The sequence below is a fragment of the Erinaceus europaeus genome, chromosome 17, assembly GCF_950295315.1.
Source record: "Erinaceus europaeus chromosome 17, mEriEur2.1, whole genome shotgun sequence".
NCBI classification, from domain to species: domain Eukaryota; kingdom Metazoa; phylum Chordata; class Mammalia; order Eulipotyphla; family Erinaceidae; genus Erinaceus; species Erinaceus europaeus.
The window spans coordinates 15,177,602-15,200,300 of NC_080178.1; the positions used below are offsets into that span (position 1 = coordinate 15,177,602).

At 39.6% G+C, this 22,699-nt stretch overlaps 1 protein-coding gene and 1 pseudogene across 1 annotated transcript in view; both read left to right on the plus strand.

Moving 5' to 3' along the window:
- Positions 1-22,699, plus strand: part of CKAP5 (cytoskeleton associated protein 5) — a 102,377-nt gene that overhangs the window by 42,737 nt on the left and 36,941 nt on the right. The window contains exons 10-25 of the mRNA XM_060176484.1: positions 1,786-1,875; positions 1,989-2,153; positions 2,517-2,645; positions 3,436-3,618; positions 4,908-5,021; positions 5,498-5,608; positions 6,482-6,574; positions 8,897-9,082; positions 9,993-10,087; positions 11,208-11,265; positions 11,347-11,472; positions 13,369-13,505; positions 13,603-13,777; positions 14,314-14,427; positions 15,516-15,644; positions 22,476-22,670. Of these exons, the coding sequence (XP_060032467.1) occupies positions 1,786-1,875; positions 1,989-2,153; positions 2,517-2,645; positions 3,436-3,618; positions 4,908-5,021; positions 5,498-5,608; positions 6,482-6,574; positions 8,897-9,082; positions 9,993-10,087; positions 11,208-11,265; positions 11,347-11,472; positions 13,369-13,505; positions 13,603-13,777; positions 14,314-14,427; positions 15,516-15,644; positions 22,476-22,670 (2,100 nt within the window). The remainder of the gene's footprint in view (positions 1-1,785; positions 1,876-1,988; positions 2,154-2,516; positions 2,646-3,435; positions 3,619-4,907; positions 5,022-5,497; positions 5,609-6,481; positions 6,575-8,896; positions 9,083-9,992; positions 10,088-11,207; positions 11,266-11,346; positions 11,473-13,368; positions 13,506-13,602; positions 13,778-14,313; positions 14,428-15,515; positions 15,645-22,475; positions 22,671-22,699) is intronic.
- LOC103109934 (large ribosomal subunit protein eL21-like) lies at positions 18,107-18,636 on the plus strand (annotated as a pseudogene).

Below are 22,699 nucleotides of genomic sequence, written 5' to 3' on the forward strand. Positions count from 1 at the left end.
ATATGAGAATCACCATCATGGAGGACCAGAATAGGAACTTTAAAAAAAAAAGAAATTATTCCCTTTTGTTGCCTTTGTTTTTTATTGTTGTAGTTGTTATTGTCGTTGTTGGATAGGACAGAGAGAAATGGAGAAAGGAGGGAAAGGTAGAGAGGAGGAGAGAAAGACACACCTGCAGACCTGCTTCACCGCTTGTGAAGCAACTCCCCGGCAGGTGGGGAGCCAGGGGCTCAAACTGGGATCCTTATACTGGTCCTTGCACGTTGTGCCACCTGCACTTAACCCGCTGCGCTACTGCCCGACTCCCCAGAATGGGAACTTTTAAAAGCTCTAGCATAAAATTCTTAATGCCATTCAAAAAAAGAAGTACCTTTTATTAAACAGATGTTCACTTTTATGTTTGTTTTGGCAGAGCCAAACATTGTGTTTTTTTTTTTTTTTAAAGAATTTTGTCCTTTTTTTATATTTTATTTATTTATGTATTCCCTTTTGTTGCCTTAGTTGTTGTAGTTATTATTGTTGTTGTTGGATAGGACATAGAGAAATGGAGAGAGGAGGGGAAGACAGAGAGGGGGAGAGAAAGACAGACACCTGCAGACCTGCTTCACCGCCTGTGAAGCGACTCCCCTGCAGGTGGGGAGCCAGGGGCTCGAACCGGGATCCTTATGCCGGTCCTTGCGCTTTGTGCCATGTGCGCTTAAGCCGCTGCGCTACCGCCCGACTCCCCAAACATTGTTTTAATAAGCTTTATTGAGATGTAATTTACATAGTATAAAATTTGCCCTCTTAAAGTATATAGTGTGGGGGCCAGGTGGTGGTGCACCTGGTTGAGCACACATGTTACAGTGCGCAAGGACCCAAGTTAGAGCCCCTCGTTCCCACTTGCAGGGGGCAAGCTTTGCAAGTGGTGAAGCAGGGCTGCAGGTGTCTCTTCTTTCTCCTTTATCTCCCTCTACCCTCTCGATTTCTGACTGTTTCTATCCAATAAATAAAGATAATTAACAAAATTTTTTTTAAGTATATAGTATGACCTCACCAATATATCCTAGAACCCCATCTCACCAGAACCCTACTCCACTAAAGAAAAATAGAAATATGCTGGGGGTATGGATTGACCTGCCAACGCCCATGTTCAGGAGAGAAGCAATTATAGAAACCAGACCTTCCTCCTTCTGCACCCCATAAATATCTTTGGTCCTTACTCTCAGGGATAAAGAATAGAAAACTTTCCAATGGATGGGATAGAATGCAGAACTCTGGTGATGGGAATTGTATGGAATTGTACCCCTCTTATCCCACAATCTTGCCTATCATTATTAAATCATTAATAAAATTTTTTAAAAAATTAGAAGTATATATTCCAGTGAATTTAGTTATGTACACATGGTTTTATCTTATGTAGCATATCTAATTCCAGAACATTTTCATCAGTTCATTAAGAAACTCATTACTGCATTAGCAGTCATCTCTTCTCTTTCTGCCTTCTAGACCCTGGCAATCACTATCTACTTCCTGTCTCCCAGAATTTGACAGTTCTTATATGACCCTTTGTGACTATCTTCTTTCATTTAGTATAGTAATTTTAAGGGACGAGAGTGTGTGAACTGTAAACAAGAGTCTCTAGTTCAGTTCCTGACACTACATAAAATCTTGGCCAGTATTCTGGCTTCTTTCTCTTTCCAACAACAAGAAAATAACAAATGTTTGCAGGGTGTACCTATTTTGTAGTATGTGTTAGTATTCCTTTTTGATATTGAATTGTTATTCAGCCGCTCGCTTTTATAGGTTGTGCCAACGATTTTGGAGAAATTCAAAGAGAAGAAACCCCAAGTGGTACAAGCTCTACAAGAGGCAATTGATGCAATCTTCCTTACTGTAAGTGAACAGCATGAGCTTGTGGCTTTCTGTAAAGTCGTTTTTGACAATGTAATATTTCAATTATTCTTTACAGTTGCAAAAAGCTCACTGACCACATTTTCTTTATAAAGACCACACTCCAGAATATCAGCGAGGATGTTTTAGCAGTAATGGATAATAAAAATCCAACCATCAAGCAGCAAACGTCTCTCTTCATTGCAAGAAGCTTCCGGCACTGCACTGCTTCGACCCTGCCAAAGAGCTTGCTAAAGCCCTTTTGTGCTGCTCTCCTTAAGGTATAAGTTCTTAGAAGTAGGGGGAATATTTAATACTCAGGCAAGATTTTGGTTTTGAGTTGGCCCATATATAGGTATCCAGTTGAATCTGAGTGAGCATAGGCATCCAGTTGGGGGTATTTGAAAGTCAAGTGAATGCCAGGCATTTTAGATTATAAGAGAAATGGAACATATTTACTTGCTGAATATGTTGCCAGAGACTTCCTTAGAGAATGCTTGAAAAGATAAGTATATAGGCCAAAGGAAAGCGACACTTAACTTTAGTGAATAGTCAAGGCAAACTTTTAACCCAAAGACAGTCTGAAAATCATCAGTATCTATAGTATTTACATCAAGATCATTTTGCTTATTTCTGGACTACAGCACATCAATGATTCTGCTCCTGAAGTCAGAGATGCTGCCTTTGAAGCATTGGGTACCGCTCTGAAAGTGGTTGGTGAGAAAGCAGTAAACCCTTTCCTGGCTGATGTGGACAAACTCAAGCTTGATAGGGTTAGTAATGGATTATAATTAAATTGGTCAACAATACTTTCTCTTTTTTGTTTTTTGATTATTGCAGGATGCTGGTGTCCCATTGTTCAGACTCACACAATTAAAAAATCATTACTACCATTTACAATAGAAAATAAATGTTACATGGAGCTGGGGTGATGGCTTAGTGGTTATGCAAAAAGGCTTTCATGCCTAAGGCTCCAAAGTCCCAGGTTCACTCCCCAGTACCACCATAAGCCAGGGCTAAGCAGTTCTCTTGTAAAATAGTAATAATAGAATATAAATGTTATGTGTCTTTTTAAAATTTAATTAATTTATTATTTGATAGAGACAGAATGAAATTGAGAGGGGAGATAGAGACAGAGAGACACATCTCTACTTCACCACTCAGGAAGATTTTCCCCTGCAGATGGGGACCAAGAGCTTGAACCTGGGTCCTTGCACACTGTAGTGCATGCACTTAGCCAGGATGTGCCACTGCCTGGCTCCCAGATGTTATATGTCTGTACGTGCTTTGTCATGCACATGGTTCAGGTTCACGTTGGGGTATCATATAGGATTACTACAGCACTGGGGCCAGCTCTGGTACTATGGTGTCCCTACTGCTCTGTCTGCTCTGGAGCAGTGAAATTGTGCAGGCAGGAGTCCCTAACTCTATAAACAAACAAGCAAGTTCTTAGAAGATACAATCTGGGGGGTTGGGCGGTAGCATAGTAGGTTAAGCGCACGTGGCACATGATTGTGTCTCAATGTTGTGCTTAATGGTGTTCATCTCAATTTCATTCTCCAGATCAAAGAATGTTCGGAAAAAGTAGAACTGGTACATGGTAAGAAAGCTGGACAGGCAGCTGATAAGAAAGAATGTAAGCCCGTGCCAGGAAGGACAACGGCTTCGGGAGCAGCAGGAGATAAAGACACAAAGGATACGGCAGCACCCAAGCCCGGACCCGTAAAAAAGGCACCTGCAACTAAGGCTAGTAAATGAGCTGAAAGATAAATAGAATTTAATAAGACATAGTGTCTACATCTCAGATGTTGTGGTTGTTACTCCAAAAGTATTTCTTATTTGAGAAATTACCTCATTACCACATTGAAAATACAGCAGAACGTCTCTTGACAAAGCCAGGTATCCCCAGCAATACGTTTAGTTATTTGAAACTTTAATAAAGACAAAATGTAATGAAAGGTACCTGAGTGCATTTTAAGGGGTCGGATAGTATTGGTAAGTGTTGTGCAGCACTTACCATTAACAACATTGCTGCAGAATCACCCCATCTAGTCAGTTTCCATACCAGGCCAGGTTTCTATCCTCTTTGGATGGTGTGGAAATACCCCAGGGTAATGGCATACTCTTAGTCAACACTTGTTCTTTGGACTCTCTGAAGCATAAAGTTATCTACTGCAGATGCCAGTTTCATCGTTTTTTTTCTGAGCCCCAGCATAGGGTTAGGGCTGGTGAACAGCGTTTACTGAGCATCATTTTGTGAACTACTTTACCTGCATGGATTCATTTAAACATCATAACTGGGGGGAGCTGGTGCAGTGGTGCACCTGATTTGAGCACACATGTTACAATGTGCAAAGTCCCAGATTCAAGTCCCCAGTCTCCACCTGCAGGGGAAAGCTTTGCAAGTGGTGAAACAGTGTTGCAGGTGTCTCTCTCTCCCCTAGCCCCTCAACTTCTGACTCTCTCTGTCTAGTAAATAAAGAGAATTAAAAAAATATTAAATAAATAATAACTATCATAACTTCTTTTGAGATAACTTTTATGATCCCTGTTTTTCCAGAAAAGGAAAATAAGATCCAGCAAAGTTGAGTGCTATCCATACTGTTAAAATTTATTCTGATATTTTTATTTAGTCTTCCCATTTTAAACTTTATATAATTTTGAATAACAATTTATTTTGCTATTGAGGTGTGTTGTGAACATGAGAAGACATAACTTAGAAATTCTTTCACTAATGTAAGAGATTTAAAGGCACTTAATATTGTATAGTTTAAATCCATCATTTATTTCATTCACTTTGAATTAGAGGTTCTTAATATGGTGTCTGCAGACTCCCCCGTGAGTGGTCTTTAGGGAGCTAATCGGCTATTAGGAATTGTATTAAATTCTGGGAACACTGAAAAACATGTATATTTTTTGTTGGTTGAGTGATTCCTTACTCTAATAAGATTTTTCGTATAGTCTGTTGCCCAGAAAGTTTAAGAACCACTGTTCTAAAATCCTGGAGTGGTCCGATTTTGGCATCTCTTTTTCAGAGTGGTGGACCTCCTAAGAAGGGGAAACCATCTGCACCAGGAGGCTCAGGGAATACTGGAACCAAGAACAAGAAAGCACTGGAGACCAAAGAAATCGTGGAGCCTGAACTCTCGGTCAGTATTATTCAATATGCCTCAAGTTTATAGGCTGAAGCAGTGATGTCTGTGAAGCTTGAATTTGTTCTTTGTTGCAATCTACAAAATGTTAACAACTTTGCACTTACTTATACTGCCTTGGGGGTTGGGGAGATAGCACATTGGTTACACAGACAGACTTTAATGCCTGAAACACCAAAGGTGCTGGAGTTAATCCTCAGGACCATTGTAACTAGAATTTAACAGTGCTCTGATTTTGGGGGGAAGAAGTCAATCCTGGGGCTGTAGTAGATAGCATAATGGTTATGCAAACAGACTCATGCCTGAGGCTCCGTCAAGTCCCAGGTTCAATCCCCTGCACTATGATAAGCCAGAGCTGAGCAGTGCTCTGGTAAAAAAAAAAAAAAAAAAAAAAAGTCAATCCCGAAGCTATCTTGAGCAAATTTCCCCTTTGTGGGAATCTAGTAAAAGTCTGTTGTTTTTTATTCTCACAGATAGAAGTGTGTGAAGAAAAAGCTTCAGCTGTCCTTCCTGCTACATGTATACAACTCCTAGACAGCAGTAATTGGAAGGAAAGACTGGCCTGCATGGAAGAGTTCCAGAAGGTAAGTGCATAGGAATGAGTTGAGTATGATAAAAAATTAGATTAGATAGTCAATGAAATTGTTAAATCAAGGGCCAGTCCTATTTGTAGTGTTTTGTGACCAGGGTTCTTGCTTTTTACCGTTGGATAGTGTTTATCTTTTACCATCTCCCTTTGGCTTCATAAACTCATTACGTAGTACTGGGTTTATTGGGTTTATCCTGAATGATAAAGCTTAGGTTCACTTTTTGCCTGCGCATCTTATTAAACATACTAGGCCAATAGATCTCTCCATTAATGGATCTTACATCCATTTTTATGTTTTCCTCTTTGATATTACTCCTGTAAGAATGAATTTCCTTTGATGTAAGAAACTCCATTCAAAAGTTTCTGTTAGGAAGATGTGTGGTGACTGATCATAAGAAAGAGGAATGGGAAACTAAAGCACCACTGTGGACTTGAGGCAGGAGGCCTGGCTTCTTTTCAGTCCTGATATCTGCCACCCATCATATTTAGACTTCACTGTATGCACCCTTGAGATGTAATACTTAACCATTGGTAAGGCACTAAGTACTGTCCCACAGTAGTAAATTAAAAATTTACTATTTCCTTGGTGTGTATTAATTTGAAATTCCTGATATGTGGGGGAAGGTTAAAATTTTTATGTATTTATAAGTGGGAGGAGAACTAAACCAAGATGGTGTTTATATAGCAAACTATATACAGAGCATCCAATTTATTAAAACTTTATGTCAAGTCATACCAACTCCCGATACAACCCTCATTTCCATTCCCCTCTTCAAAGGTAACCACTTGACTTGATTTTTGTATTTATCATCTGCTCAGAACTGATCATTAGTCTCTAAAATCTTTTATTTCCTTATTTTATTTCAAGGCTGTTGAACTGATGGACCGAACTGAAATGCCATGCCAAGCCTTAGTGAGGATGCTGGCCAAAAAACCTGGATGGAAAGAAACTAATTTCCAGGTATTCCTAGATTGAAGATTAGTGACTTGTATTGCAGTCTACTGTGGAATAATAGAGTAGTACCATTTTGGTAATGATATGTAGCTTATCTTTTTCTTTATATATTAAAGGGAAGGATAAACAGGGAGATAGCTCTGTTTGATTTTTATTATTGTTGTTATTCTTTAAAATCACCAGTGGAAATTACTATGGTAATAAGAAATGAATGTGTTGCTGTTATTTAGTCTACAGAGTAGTTGTAATGAGAAACATAGGAAAGTTGGGAGTTGAGCAGTAGCACAGTGAGTTGAGCGCACGTGGTGCAAAGCCCAAGGACTGGCGGAAGGATCCCAGTTCGAGCCCCCATCTCCCCACCTGCAGGGGAGTCGCTTCACAGGCGGTGAAGCAGGTCTGCAGGTGTCTATCTTCTCCTCCCCTCTCTGTCTCCCCCTCTTCTCTCAATTTCTCTCTGCCCTATCCAACAATGATGACAACAATAATAACAACAATAATAACTATAACAATAAAACAAGGTTAACAAAAGGGAATAAGTAAATATTTAATAAAAGAGAAACCTAGGAAAGTTATGGAGGACAGGAAATAAGAGCTTCCATCTTTTCAACATATGCATAGACCTCATGCTAAATTAAACACAAGTTGGAAATATATCAGGTTTATTTTTGGCATTCATTTTTTGCTTCTCTTTTGCCACCTCTTGTTGCTTTAGAATTCTTAACTTCTTTGCACATTGTGTTGTCTCAACACCCCATCCATACCATCCAGCTTCACAAAGCATTGGTACTCCAAAAAAGGTCTCACGTTGTCCTCTCCCCCTGATACCACCACTAACTAAATTCCCCGTTATGCAGCTTCTCAGTTTAAAGAAGCACACCTGTGTTGAGCCAGTACCTTCCTCTGGAACACCTAGATGATTCTAGTGTTTTTTTTTTTGCCCTCCAGGGTTATCATTGGGGCTCGGTGCCTGCACTACAAATCAACTGCTCCTGGAGGCTATTTTTTTCCCTTTTGTTGCCCTTGTTATCATTGTTATAGTTATTAATGCTGCTGTTGTTGTTGGATAGGACAGAGAGAAATCAAGAGAGGAGGGAAAGACACATGCAGACCTGCTTCACCGCTTGTGAAGCAACCCCCCCCCCCCCACCCCTGCAGATTGGGAGCTGGCGGCTCAAACCAGGTTCCTTATACCTGTCCTTGTGTTGTTCACATTTCCTGGCTATTGTGAGCAGTAACTTTTATGCACATTTATATAGAAGGTTTTGTGTAGACTTGAGTTTCTAGTTCTCTTGGGTCTAAACAGAAAAGTAGGATTTCCGGGTCATGTGGCAACTCTCTTAATTTTCTGAACAACTGCCAAAGTGACTGTGTCCATATATCTGCCATTATCAAAGTAACATTTCATCTTTATTTACTTTTAAATATTTTTAAAAGGTTTTTATGCATTTCTAGACATGAGAGAGATGAGAAAGAGAGAAAGGTATAAAAGGAATAAGAGAGAAGGAAAGAAGGAATGAGAGAGGGAAAGGAAGAAAGAAAGAGAGAGAGAAAGAGAGAAAGAACCAGAACACCACTCTGCAGTGTGTGATGCCAAGGTTCAAGTACTTAGGTCCTGATTCTACGGCTTTATCCATTACAACACTTCTCTGGCCACTTAGCTTTTATTTTCTACAGTATATTCCTCCAGTCTTCCTCACCCTACTCTACCCCACTCCCTCAGAGTCCTTTGCTTTGGTGTAATACACCAAACACAAAATAGTCCATGTTCTATTTTGTGTTTCCTGTTTCTGTTCTTATTTCTTAACTTCTGTCTGTGAGTAAGATAATCCCAGATTCATCTTTCTTTTCTGGCTTAGCTCACTTCACACAATGCCTTCAAGCTCCACCCAAAATTACGTGAGGAAGGTGAATTCATTAATCTTAGTAACTTAGTAATATTCCATTATGTGTATATACTGCAACTTACTCAGCCACTCATCTGTTGTTGGACACCTAGGTTGCTTCCAAGTTTGAGCTAATACAAATTATGCTGCTATGAACATGGTATACACACATGTCTCTTTGGATGGGTATGTTTGATTCCTTAGGATATATCCCCAGAAAAGGAACTGCTGGGTCATAGTGTAAATGTATTTCTAGCCTTCTGAGAGTTCTCCAGACTGTTCTCCATAGGAGTTGGACTGTTTACATTCCCACCAGCAGTGCATAAAGGTTCCTTTAGACGCACATTGGTTTCTCTCTTGACTGTCTTCAAGCAGATATAAAAAGTGAGTTAAAAACAAAAAATATGTTTCCTTGTCTTATAACTTTATACTTTTCCTTGTTTAGGTGATGCAGATGAAACTTCACATAGTTGCTTTGATTGCCCAGAAAGGAAATTTTTCCAAAACATCAGCTCAGATTGTCTTAGATGGCCTTGTAGACAAGATCGGGGATGTGAAATGTGGAAACAATGCCAAAGAGGCTATGACAGCAATAGCTGAAGCCTGTGTGTTGCCGTGGACTGCTGAACAAGTTAGTGGCACAGAACTCTTTACCCAAGTCTTCCCGGTATTTTAATTTAAGCTCACTAATGAAACTTAGCTCTTGTCTTTTCTTTCTTTTTAATATTTTATTTATTTATTTTTTTTGAGAGAGATGCAGAGAGAGAGAGAAATACCAGAGCACTGCTCAGCTCTGGCTTATGGTGGTGCAGGGATTGAACCTGGGTCTTCGGAGCCTCAGGCATGAGAGACTTTTTGCATAGCCATTATGCTTTTCACTCTTGCTCAGCTGTTGTCTTTTTGAATAATTTTTGATAGTGCATTTTGACTTTTACCTTTAGCACACTGTTGCCTGGTAATTAAAATTTATCTTAGTCAAGAATATTCTACTTAGGTGAGAATAATTTTGATTCAGATCTGTGCTTGCTCTTCTCTGCCTTCTCGATCTGAACCTGTGTGTTCTGCCCTATGGCTGATAATGGCTCCTGCTGCTCTGTGTCAGCTCCCAGCTCAAACTGTAGAGTTTCTCCACTTCCCCCTTCCACTAAGTACACTCACCTGTGACTCCATGATTTTCTTCAAACATTGCTGTTGGGATGCTATAATATTCCATTTGACTCTTTGTTGCTTTGTCTGATTGTTTCTGAGTGTGATCTTTCAGTTACTGTTACTCCAAGGCCACCATCCCCAGAGGTCTGAATATCAGACATTAGAATTCTGAGGAATCACTAATAGGAAGCTGAATTTAGTCCAGAATGCTTTTAATACTACTGTTACCTTATTTGCTTCTGTAAAATAGATACTTCCTTCCTGTGACATTTTTGTGATCATTTGAGCGTCAGAAAAGCCAGGCTTATCCATTTCTGCTCTAATGTCAGGCCGTCTCTCTCTGAGAAATACGAGGGAAGACTCACATATTGATGCTATATTTTCTGTCTCAGGTGGTGTCAATGGCCTTCTCACAAAAGAATCCAAAGAACCAGTCAGAAACTCTAAATTGGCTATCAAATGCAATAAAAGAATTTGGTTTTTCTGGGTAAGTAAAAAAAAAAAAAAATCAAGTATAATGTAATTGAATACTTCGCCAGTCTATAATTGGTAATTACATTTGCTACAGCTATCTCTACTTTTTCCCCTCTGAAGAAAACAAGCTGAATTGTTTAGTTTACATGGAGCCAAATTATTATTAGCTTATTCTCCTTTGTGCTCTTGTATTTTTGTTGTGGCACCCACTCGCAGATGACCTTTCTTTTCTTTTCCTTTTTGTTTTGTCTTATTTATTTATTATTGGATAGAAACAGAGAGAAATTGAGAGAAGAAGGGAGATAGAGAGAAGAGAGACAGACAGACTCCTGCAGCCCTGCTTCAGCACTTGTGAAACTTTCCCCCTGCAGGTGGGGACCAGGGGCTTGAACCTGGATCCTTGTACAATGTTATGTGTGTGCTTGACCAGTTGTGCCACTGCCTGGCCCTTCAAATGGCCTTTCTTTCTCCTGACTCTACTGCTTGTACATTTGTTTTCCATGACTGTTAAGGTTCTGTGGTTTTTTTTTTTTTTTTTTTTTTTTGCATCTAGTGTTAGCAACTGCCCCATATAGAAGTCAGAGTCAGTTTCAAGGAAGTCCAGTCATTTTTTACATTTGGAATTGATCACATGATCACACTTACTGAGTCATCTGTAATGTGAATTGGAGGTTATTGGGGCTCCGATAGTAGCAAATGGGGTACTAAGTCCTTATAACTCCATTATTTTCCAAGTAGACTTAAATAGGCTATTGAGTGTCGTAGAGAGAAAGGAGGAGTCAGCGATGGCCTGAATAGCTAGAAGGAGGATGTGGCTCACTACTAATGGATGGGAGATAATGGGAAGAACAGATTCAGGAGTTTGGTTATGACAGATACAAGGCATTTACTAGACAGCCATGAAAATATCATAAAGGACTTTGGATATATGAGCGCGAATTTCAAGGAGGAGGTCAAGGCTGAATTTAGAAGTAATGGGTATGTAGATAGTATTTAAAGCTTGCCGTAAATGAGTGTAAAAGGAAGATAGGTGTGACCCAGGGACAGGGTCCCAGGGAGCCAACTCTGGAGTTTGACTTTATAAATTTCTGTTAAGTATGTTCATTTTTAACTATAAGTATTATTTTTTCTAGATTGAATGTGAAAGCTTTCATTAGCAATGTAAAAACGGCTCTTGCTGCAACAAACCCAGTGAGTATATCTTAGCATATATAGAAATAGCACAGTCACCTTTGTGTTTCTGGTCTGATTTGGAAAGTGTTGTTCTGACAGGCTGTGAGGACTTCTGCTATCACCCTGCTTGGTGTGATGTATCTCTATGTTGGTCCTTCTTTGCGAATGTTCTTTGAAGATGAGAAGCCTGCTCTCCTATCCCAGATAGATGCAGAATTTGAAAAGGTACGAATTCCACAAATGTTCAGTCTTGAGGTGATGAGAATGTTCATACTAATTTAAACTTTCAGCCCTTTGGAAAGAAGATTGCGTTGATACTTGCTTTGAAGTGCATTAAGAAGGGAGTCGGGCGGTAGCGCAGCGGGTTAAGCACAGGTGGCGCAAAGCACAAGGACTGGCGCAAGGACCCCAGTTTGAGCCCCTGGCTCCCCACCTGCAGGGGCATCACTTCACAGGCGGTGAAGCAGGTCTGCAGGTGTCTGTCTTTCTCTCCCCTTCTCTGTCTTCCCCTCCTCCCTCCATTTCTCTCTGTCCTATCCAACAACAACGACATCAATAATAACAACAACAACAATAAAAAACAAGGGCAGCAAAAGGGAATGAATAAATAAATAAATAAATAATAAAAAGGAAGTTATGAAGTGCATTAAGAAATTAATGACTGTGGTCCGGGAGGTGGTGCAGTGGATATAGCATTGGACTTTCCAGCATGAGGTCCTGAGTTCAGCCCTTGGAAGCACATGTACCAAAGTGATATCTGGTTCTCTCTCTCCACCTGTCTTTCTCGGGAGGGTGCGGGGGAGGGGGGGCATGACCTTAGTGGCCTGGTATGTGGTATAGGTAATAAAGCATTGAACTCTCAGGCATAAGGTCTTGAGTTCAGTCCATGGTATCACATCTCTTATTTCTTTCCTCCTCTCGCATTAATAAATTAAGCTCTTGATAATTAAGAATCATTAAACAATTGCTACATTAATTGTTAAAATATGAGAGACACTTCCATTTTACTAACACCCACCCACCCCACCCACCCCCCGTCACCCAGTCTCAGTGTGGTGACCCAGCGATCTGCAGACCAATGAAGCAGTCCGGTTCTCATGTGCGCCATGTCTGGCTCCTCCAGTGTCAACAACTGTGAGGAAGGTGGCTGGAGGCCAGGCTGAACCACATGAAAGTTTCCCAGACAGCTGCAGACTTAAAACAGTTTTGTCTGCAGTTGCTTAGCATGACCCCTTGCTGACTGGTGTATCTTCAAGTACGAATTCCTTCAGACCTCAGAAAGTCTGTTCCTTTTTGTAGTAAAACACATCTTTGGAAGGTTTCCTGATATGCTTTTCATGACCCAGTCAATATTCAAAGAGGAGCTAAATTTGAAGCTTATCCCTATAACACTGTGTAAACTTTTATCAGTTCTTAATATCTACCTCTGTATTTTCACATTTTTTTAATTTCACAAGAGTAATTATTTTATATAGATTGGTGTCAGACAAAATAAAACTTTGTATAACAAAATAAATTGATAACTTTGTCTCTGAGAAAGTATTGGGTAGGTAGCTCTGATTGAGAACAGATTTTTCTGCTATACAATTGTACTTTAGGGGTCGCAAACATTTTTAATATGTTGTCAGTTCAAAGAATATTTTTTTTTCAAAATTTAATAAATTTAATATAACTCATCTCAATGGAGAAATCTCCAGTGATATGGTGCCTTTCCTTCTCTGTCTCATGTTCTGTCTCTCTCTCTCACTCTCTCTCTCTGAAAAAGTGAGCCCAAAATGGAAAAGCCCATGGAAACAAAAAATACATATAGAAACTTGGCCTTCCTTGAATAAACTTTCAAATCAAAATTATATTAAGTGTTGACATACTTGTTCTGTATTGTCTTTGGCAGACACCTCAGAACATAATTTCATGATTATGTCAGATTCTCATAAAAGCACCTTTTCCCATGTAGTCTCAAAATTGCAGTCTCTGAAATTAAAATACTGTGGAAATATTGCATTGTGAAGGAACACAAAAGTTTGAGAAATTTCACTCGAATTTGTTTGCATAAGTATATTATTCATTTTTTTGTTACTATTTAATCTAGTTCATTGGCCTCACTGGTTTGTTTGTGTGTAGATGCAGGGACAGAGCCCGCCTGCTCCTACCAGAGGGATTTCTAAGCATAGCACAAGTGATGAAGGAGGAGAAGATGGAGATGAACCAGATGATGGAGGCAATGATGTTGTTGATCTTCTGCCTCGGACAGAAATTAGGTAGTTTTCAGTCTGCTTACTGTTAACTTAATTAATTTGATACTGGTGCCCATCTGAAATTAATGGTTTTGTCTCTCTCTCTCTTTTTTTCTTTTAGTGACAAAATTACTTCAGAATTGGTATCTAAGATTGGAGATAAGAATTGGAAGATCAGGAAAGAAGGCCTAGATGAAGTGGCAGGTATTATCAATGAAGCAAAATTTATCCAACCGAATATCGGTGAACTTCCAACTGCCTTGAAAGGCCGACTCAATGATTCAAATAAAATCTTGGTACGTAACATATTTGCTTACTCTTTTTCTCTTCCCTCTCTTTGTTGGAGGACATTCCTTTTTAAATACAACCTTCATATACAAGAAAAAGAATGCTTCCCTGTTTTGACCTGTACATGGCTTCCTTTAACCCCCTAAGCGTATCTCAAGATAGATGGCAGGTTAATTGACCAGATTTCATGAATTTCAGTTTTGAGCACAACTCAACTCTGGCATTATGGTGGTCCTGGGATTAAACCGGAGATGTTGGGGCCTAACACACTAAAGTCTTTTTTGCGTGATCATTATGCTATTTCCCCACCCAGGCTTCTCTTATACTAGGTTTTATCTTTAAAAGCATAAAGCAATATAATCTCTAGTCTCCAATTCTACTAGCCATCTAAAAATTACTCAGATGCTACTTAAAATAGCATCATACACAACAGTCTATTTTCTTTTTCTCCTAAATAATCTTGTAACCTACTGGCATACATAGCAGCAAACTCTAAAAGCATTGACTATGACTTGCTCATGGGTTGTTGCCCTTTTTTATTCAGGTGCAACAGACATTGAATATCCTCCAGCAGTTGGCAATAGCCATGGGCCCAAACATCAAGCAACATGTGAAGAATTTAGGCATTCCAATCATCACAGTCCTTGGAGATAGCAAGGTAAGCCTGACTTCTTTTCTGTACAGCTCCATTCTGAAATATACAAGTCACATTCTTGGGGTATAATAATTCACCACTGGTGATGCTTCCCCCTGCAAATGGGGGCTACAGACTTGAACCTAGTTCCTTACACATGATGATATATGAACTCAACCAGCTGTGCCATCACCCTGCCCAGAATACAAAACTTTGCAATTTGAAGTTTTATGTATCTGTTTTCCCTTGAAGTTCTATTGCCACTATAATAAAATTCTATTTCAGAAATGTTTCTCCGTAGGCCCAGGTGAAGCTTAAAGTAGCAAGTTTTTTACTTCCTACCTCTAAACCATAGTTTATGTTATCTCTACTGATTTTCCGATTTTATTATTTTTAAAAAATTTTTTTTATATTTATTTTATTTATTCCCTTTTGTTGCCCTTGTTGTTTTTTATTGTTGTAGTTATTATTGTTGTTGTCGTTGTTGGATAGGACAGAGAGAAATGGAGAGAGGGAGGGGAAGACAGAGAGGAGGAGAGAAAGATAGACACCTGCAGACCTGCTTCACCACCTGTGAAGCGACTCCCCTGCAGGTGGGGAACTGGGGTTCGAACTGGGATCCTTATGCCGGTCCTTGTGCTTTGTGCCACCTGCACTTAACCCGCTGCACTACAGCCCGACTCCCTATTTTTAAAGGTTTTCTAAAAATATTTATTTACTTTCTCTTTTGTTGCCCTTGTTGTTTTATTGTTGTAGTTATTATTGTTGTTGTCATTGGACAAGACAGAAGAGGGGAAGACAGGGGGGGAGAGAAAGATAGACACCTGCAGACCTGCTTCACTGCCTATGAAGGGACTCCCCTGCAAGTGGGGAGCTGGGGGCTCGAACCGGGATCCTTACTCCGGTCCTTGTGCTTTGCGCCATGGTGTGCTTAACCCACTGTGCTACCACCTGACTCCCATTATTATTTTTTACCCAGAGTACTGATCAGCTTTGGCTTGTGGTGGTACAGGAGATTGAACCTGGGACTTGGGAGTCTCAGGCTCATGGGACTCTCTTTACGTAATCATTATGCTATCTGCCTCCACCCATGATTTTTCTCCTTTATTCAGAACAATGTTCGAGCTGCTGCTCTAGCAACTGTGAATGCTTGGGCAGAACAGACTGGCATGAAAGAATGGTTGGAGGGAGAAGATCTTTCTGAAGAGCTCAAAAAGGAAAATCCCTTCCTGAGGCAAGAGGTGAGTACTGCTGCAAATAATTACACATTTTAATTGTGTCACCTACCTTCATAGAGACTTGGGTGTGCCCCCAAAATATATATGTCTTCATGGTATGTGTGTCTTTTAAAAACAGTTAATAAAATCAAATTCCTAGAGCATCTGTTATTCATGTACTTTGTTTCTCTTTAATGTGTGTGTGTGTTGGGGGGGGGGTATTTTGTTTTGCTTTGTTTTTACTAGAGCACTGCTCAGCTCTGGCTTATGGTGGTACAGTGGATTGAACCTGGGATTTTGGAGCCTCAGGCGTAGAGTCTCTTTGTAGAACCATTATGCTATCTACCCCTACCCATGTGTGCTTTTTTTAATATTAAAACTTTTTTAAAATGTTATTTAATTGGGAGGATTATGGGTTTATAGTACAGTTGTTGACGTAAATACGACCTCTCTTTTCCCCGTGGTGGGTGTTTAGATGCCTAGAAGACAACTTCGGTGCTATTTCTCTCTCTCTTTTTCCTGCTAGGGTTTTCACTGGGTGTTTGGTCACACACTTGCACAATTCCACTGCTCCCCACAATTTATTTGTTTATATTGGATTGAGGTGGAAGGATAAAGAAATAGAGAGGAAGAAAGAGAGGAGAGACACCACAGCACTGCTGTCACTAGTGAAGTTTGACATATACCACTGCTCCCACGTGATGACCAGGGGATCCAAATCCACATCCTTGTCATAGTAACGTGTGTGCTCTACTGGGGGAGCTATTTCCTAGGCCCCATAAACCCTTAAAGTGGTAAAAAATAAATAAATGAATGAATCCCACCTACAGGGAGGAAGCTAGAGAAGCAGTTTAGCAGTGTTGCAGGCGCCCCCCCATCCCACTTCCTTCTCCTCTGTCTCAACTTCTATCAAGAAAATTAAACAAGTAAAAGAAAGGAAATGGTAAAAGGGATGTTGCTCAGAATGTAAACTACAGAGTTTAACAGTAGAAAGTCCATCAATGTCCATCCATAAAGAAAAATCACGTCGTCATTTCAGTGGAGATATACACAGGAAGAATTAGGGGAAAATCCAGCACCTCAGCTTGGTGGAGAGCATCTACAAAAACTATAGATATAATGACATAATGGTGAAAGACTAGATGCTTTCACCCCAAGATTAAAAGCAAGAAAATCAGGTCATCTTTCACTCTGTGGATTCAACATGGACATGGAAATTCTAGGCACTAAATAATGTTTGTTTGTTTTTTAAATTAAGACATTACAAGTTTTCTTTTTAATATTTATTCCCTTTTGTTGCTCTTGTTTTTGTATTGTTGTAGTTATTATTGTTGTTATTGATGTTGTCATTGTTGGATAGGACAGAGAGATATGGAGAGAGATGGGGAAGACAGAGGTGGGTGAAAAAGATAGATACCTACAGACCTGCTTCACCGCTTGTGAAGCGACTCCCCTGCAGGTAGGGAGCTGGAGTCTTGAACTGGAATCCTTACACCAGTCCTTGCACTTTGTGCCACCTGTGCTTAACCCACTGCACTACCATTCAACTCCCAAGAACATTAAAAGTTATAAAAAAATAATGAAACTATCCTTAATTGCAGATAAGCTGACTACATAGAAATTTTGAGAATTCTGTAAATAAAATCCTAGAACTAATTAATGAGTTCAGTAAGCATCCAAATTCAATATCCAAAGACTCAATCACTTATCCTTATAAAACAGTGAACATGCAGAAAGCAAAATTTCATTTATTTATTTATTTATTTTTTAGAAAGCAAAATTTAAAACAGCATTATTAGTAGGACACTGAACTTGGAAGCACGAGCTCCTGAATTTGATCCCAGCATCTTTGTACCGACTGATAGTCTAGTGTTGTCTGTGTGTCTCTCTATCTACCCATGCACACACCTTGTACTGATAAAGTTAAAATAATCATTATCATTTACAGTTATTCCAAAGAAAATGAAGTCTTTCTATGGGTACTTAACAAATTCAAAATGTGTATAATAGAACTACAGAAAGCTAGTGAAGGAATATATAAAAGACCTATGTAAATGGAGAAACATACGATCTTAGTAGATTATACTCTTAAAAAAAATTTTTATTTATTTATTTTCCCTTTTGTTGCCCTTTAATAATAAAAAAGGGCAACATTGTTGGATAGGACAGAGAAATGGAGAGGAGGGGAAGACAGGGGGGGGGGAGAGAAAGACAGACACCTGCAGACCTGCTTCACCGCTTGTGAAGCGACTCCCCTGCAGGTAGGCAACTGGGGGCTCGAACCGGGATTCTTAGACCGGTCCTTGCGCTTTGTGCCACATGCGCTTAACCGCTGCACTACCACCCGACTCCTGGTTTAAGTCTTAATAGAGATAAAACTTCTTAAATTGATCCTTAGGACTAATTTAATTCCTATCAAAATTTTATTGTGTTATTTTTTTTTTATATGAAAGACAAGCTTTTTCTAAGATTATACTCAAAAACAATCTTAAAACATTGAAAGGGGGAGCAGCCATCTTCCAGTAAATTGCCAAAATGACTAACACAAAGGGAAAGAGGAGAGGAATCTACTATGTGTTCTCTAGGCCTTTTAGAAAACATGGCGTTGTTCCTTTAGCCACATATATGTGGATCTGTAAGAAAGGTGATATTGTAGATATAAAGGGAATGGGCACTGTTCAAAATGGAATGCCCCACAAATGTTACCATGGCAAAACTGGAAGACTACAGTGTTACCCAGCATGCTGTTGGTATTGTAAATAAACAAGGACAAGATTCTTGTCAAGAGAATTAATGTTCGTATTGAGCATATTAAACACTTTAAGAGCAGAGACAGCTTCTTGAAACGTGTGAAGGAAAATGATCAGAAAAAAAGGGAAGCCAAAGAGAAGGGGACTTAGGTTCAACTGAAGTGCCAGCCTGCTCCACCCAGAGAAACAGTTTGTGAGAAACAGTTTGTCTGGAAAGGAACCAGAGCTGCTGGAACCCATTCCCTATGAATTCATGGCATGATCAATATAAAAACTTAATATCAGAACTATAAAGTTGTTTCTTGTAACCTAAAAGAAAAAGTTGAGAGTTCACTCTAGCATATATTAATCCTACGGTGTTGCTAATGTGATCCAAACAGTGTGAGATGGTGGCGGGGAGATGGGCAATAAAATAAGTGGAACTGGGGCCGAGTGGCAGCACACCTGGTTGCACACATGTTACAGTGCACAAGACCCAGGTTCGAGTCCCCAGTCCCCAACCAGCAGGGAGGAAGCTTCAAGAGTGGTAAAGCAGTGCTGCAGGTGTTGCACTCTCTCCCTCTCTATCTCCCCATTCCCTCTCAATTTCTGGCTGTCTATCAAATAAAGATAGATAATAAAAAAAATTTTTAAAAAGATAAGTGGAACTAAGGAGAAAATCAGAAATCAACCCACACAAGCACAGCATCTGTTAGAAACGTAACAAAGCAGTGGATAGTAGATGGGTAACCATTTATCAAGTGAGTCTAAAGGAACTAAATATATAAGTCCAAAAAACTGAACTAATACTCACATCTTATACAGAAACTAACTCAAAATGAATCATGGGCTTAAACACAGAACATAATCTATAGAACTTTTGAGAAGTTACAAAGAAGTGACCATGGAAGTGGCTCACCATTTCGAGCACATTGCTGGCCCCATGCTCAATCCCCGACACTGCACAGGGCAGCATAAGGCTCTGGTACCTGTTTTTCTCTTTTTCACATATATACAAACAACAAAAAAGATGAAGTAGTCAGGCTCTAATGCTGTCAAAGAATTCTTAGGCCTAACACCAAAACCACAACTCCTAAGAGGAAAAACTGATAAATTGGACCTCCATGACCTGGACCAGGCAGGGGTGTGGCTCATGGGACAGTGCACACTCTTCATTTGTGAAGCCCTGGTTTCCATCCCAAAGCACCATAAGAAAGAACTGTTAATCTGCAAAGTGCATGTAAAGAAGAAAAGGTACGTAATGGGAAAATATTTGCAAGTTCACAACGCACTGCTTAGAATTTGTAAAGAAACCTCAAAACTCATCAGTAAAAACATCTAGAGACCTGGCAGTAGTTCACTCCTCAGAACGTATACCTACTATGAGTGAGACCTCAGGTGAGAGCCCCCACACCACATGAGAGCACCATGGCACTAGGGGCAGCTCCACAGATGTGTATGTGGTAGGGAGTGTTTCTGTAGTGTCACTCTATCCTCCCATGTCCTTCTCCATCTAAAGTTAAAGGGGAGGGGGGAGACTGGGGGTTGGCCACAAAAAGATGGAACTGTTAATTTGCAGGACACAGTGCCATTAAAAAAAAAATTAACTTTGAAATAGATAGAGATCATGTCTATTCATATAGCTATCGGGGAAATGCAGATTAAAGGTACTAGAAGTTAACACTATGCAACTATCAGAATTACTTAAAAAAAATTTTTAAGTGAAATGCCAATGCTAATGAGGATGTGGGAAATTTTGAAACTTCTGCTGGTGGAAATGTAGAATGGCACCACCAGTCTGGAAAACGGGCAATTTCTCCTCTTTCTGCTAATGTATAGGGTAGAGACAGAGGAAAAAACACTTGCAACATTGCTTCACCACTTGTGAAAATTTACCCCTGCAGTTGGGGACTGAGGGGTCTTGAACCCTGGTCTTTGCTGGGTGCACCATGGTTTGGCAATTTCTCACAATCTTGGGCATTCCAGAAAAATTTTTGACACATTTTCTATATGATATGAAAAGAGAAATGAAACCTATACTTGTAGCATGCTTAATTCATAATAGTCAAAAATAGCACTCAAAAAAGAGGCCAACAGCTAGTTAAATAATTCTATGCATGTGTGTAATAATACATAGTAGTATAAAGAAGACAAACCACTGATGTGTACAATCATTTAGATAAATTTCTAAGGGGACTGAGTGGAAAAAGTCAGTATTGCTGAGAGACAAAGATCAATCCCAGAACAGTTAGGTACTGCATAATTCCACATATAGCATCTTTGAGACAAAAACACTCTAGAAGTGGTAGTGGCTACCAGGGATTGGGGGGAGAAGGAGATGATGTGATCACATCAGGGACAATAAACTTTTTGATAATTCTGTTTATTTTTATCTTATTCATTCATTTATTGGATAGAGCCAGAGAGAAATTAAGAGTTACGGGGAAGATAGAGAGAGAAAGAGAGACTGACAAAGACAGAGAGACTCCTGCAGCCCTGACTCACCTGCAGGTGAGGATGGGGGATTGAACCCAGGTTCTTGCACACTGTGGCATGTGCTTCTCAACTGAGTGCACTACCACATGGCCCCTAAGAAACTTTTCGTGATGGAACTTCAACACCTTGATTGTGAATATGAGTGTACTTACATGTGATAAAACTGTACAGAACAAAATTTACATACATAAACACAACTAACTGGGACTCTGAAGTTGAATTATATTAATGTTAACATCTTGATTGTGATATTATAGCATAATTTCAGTGCAACTTTTAGAGGAACTTATAGAGTACATGGGGTTTCTGTATTTCTTATCCTGCATGTGGACTTGCAATTATCTCAAGAAAAGATTCCTATTAAATACAGTGGTGGTCCGGGAGATGGTGCAATGGATAAGGCTTTGGACTTTCAAGCATGAGGTCCCAAGTTCAGTTCCCGACAGCACATGTACCAGAGTCATGTCTGGTTCTTTCTCTCTCTCTCCTGTCATTTCTCATGAATAAGTAAATAAAATATTTAAAAATAAATAAATAAAGTGGGTCTGTCTCTCTCTGCCCTTGTCTTCCCCTCTCCTCTCAACTTCTCTCTGTCCTATCCAATAAGGTGGAAATAAATACAGTGCCCTGGGAGGTAACTCTGGTGGTAAACAAGTGCATGGGGTCTCAAGATTGATCTCAAAACTCCCAGTTCTCTCCCTCTCGTTCTCATTAAATCTTTTTTCTCAGTTGCAGTCTTTTTCTAATACTTAAAATTCTTTAAATAAATAAATACAGAAATGAATTATTTTAGAAGAATGGAGAAAAAAAAATGCCAAGTAAAGCTAGAAAAAGAATCTGTCCTATTCTGGTCAAATAAATGTTTTGGATGTTGTCTAGCTCTGAATAATTATTGGAGTCTTAAAAATGAAACTTTATCAGGAGTCGGGCTGTAGCGCAGCGGGCTAAGCGCAGGTGGCGCAAAACACAAGGACCGGCATAAGGATCCCGGTTCGAACCCCGGCTCCCCACCTGCAGGGGAGTTGCTTCACAGGCAGTGAAGCAGGTCTGCAGGTGTCTATCTTTCTCTCCTCCTCTCTGTCTTCCCCTCCTCTCTCCATTTCTCTCTGTCCTATCCAACAACGACAACAACAATAATAACTACAACAATAAAACAACAAGGGCAACAAAAGGGAATAAATAAAATAAAATATTTTTTTAAAAATGAAACCTTATCTTTAAAGCACAGTTACAATTAAAATTATTTACCAGCTATCATCCAAACAACCTTAAAAAAGTGAATGTCATTCAGTGTTCTGGGAGGTGGCGCAATGGACGAAATACTGGACTCTCAAGCGAGAGGTCCTAAGTTCCATCCCCAGCAGCACATATACCAGAGTGATGTCTGGTTCTTTCTCTCTCCTCCTATCCTTCTCATTAATAAATACATAAAATATTTTTAAATTAATGTCATTCATACACATTATTCAAATAAAATACAGTTCTTAAACTATGAAAATTACAGATTTCATATTGGTAAATGTAAGTGTACCAGTGCTTGGTACTGATTGAATGATTATTAAACCTGAAATCCTAAATAATAATGCTTTTTCACTTGAAGTGTGTGACTGGTCTTTATTTCTCTTGGCAGCTTCTGGGCTGGCTAGCTGAAAAACTACCAACTCTTCGTTCCGCCCCCACAGACCTTATCTTCTGTGTTCCTCATCTCTACTCCTGCTTGGAGGATCGCAATGGAGATGTGCGAAAGAAGGCCCAGGATGCCTTGCCGTTCTTCATGATGCATCTAGGATACGAGAAAATGGCCAAGGCTACTGGGAAACTAAAGGTACTACTTCTTGGCATTGCTGCTCTTAA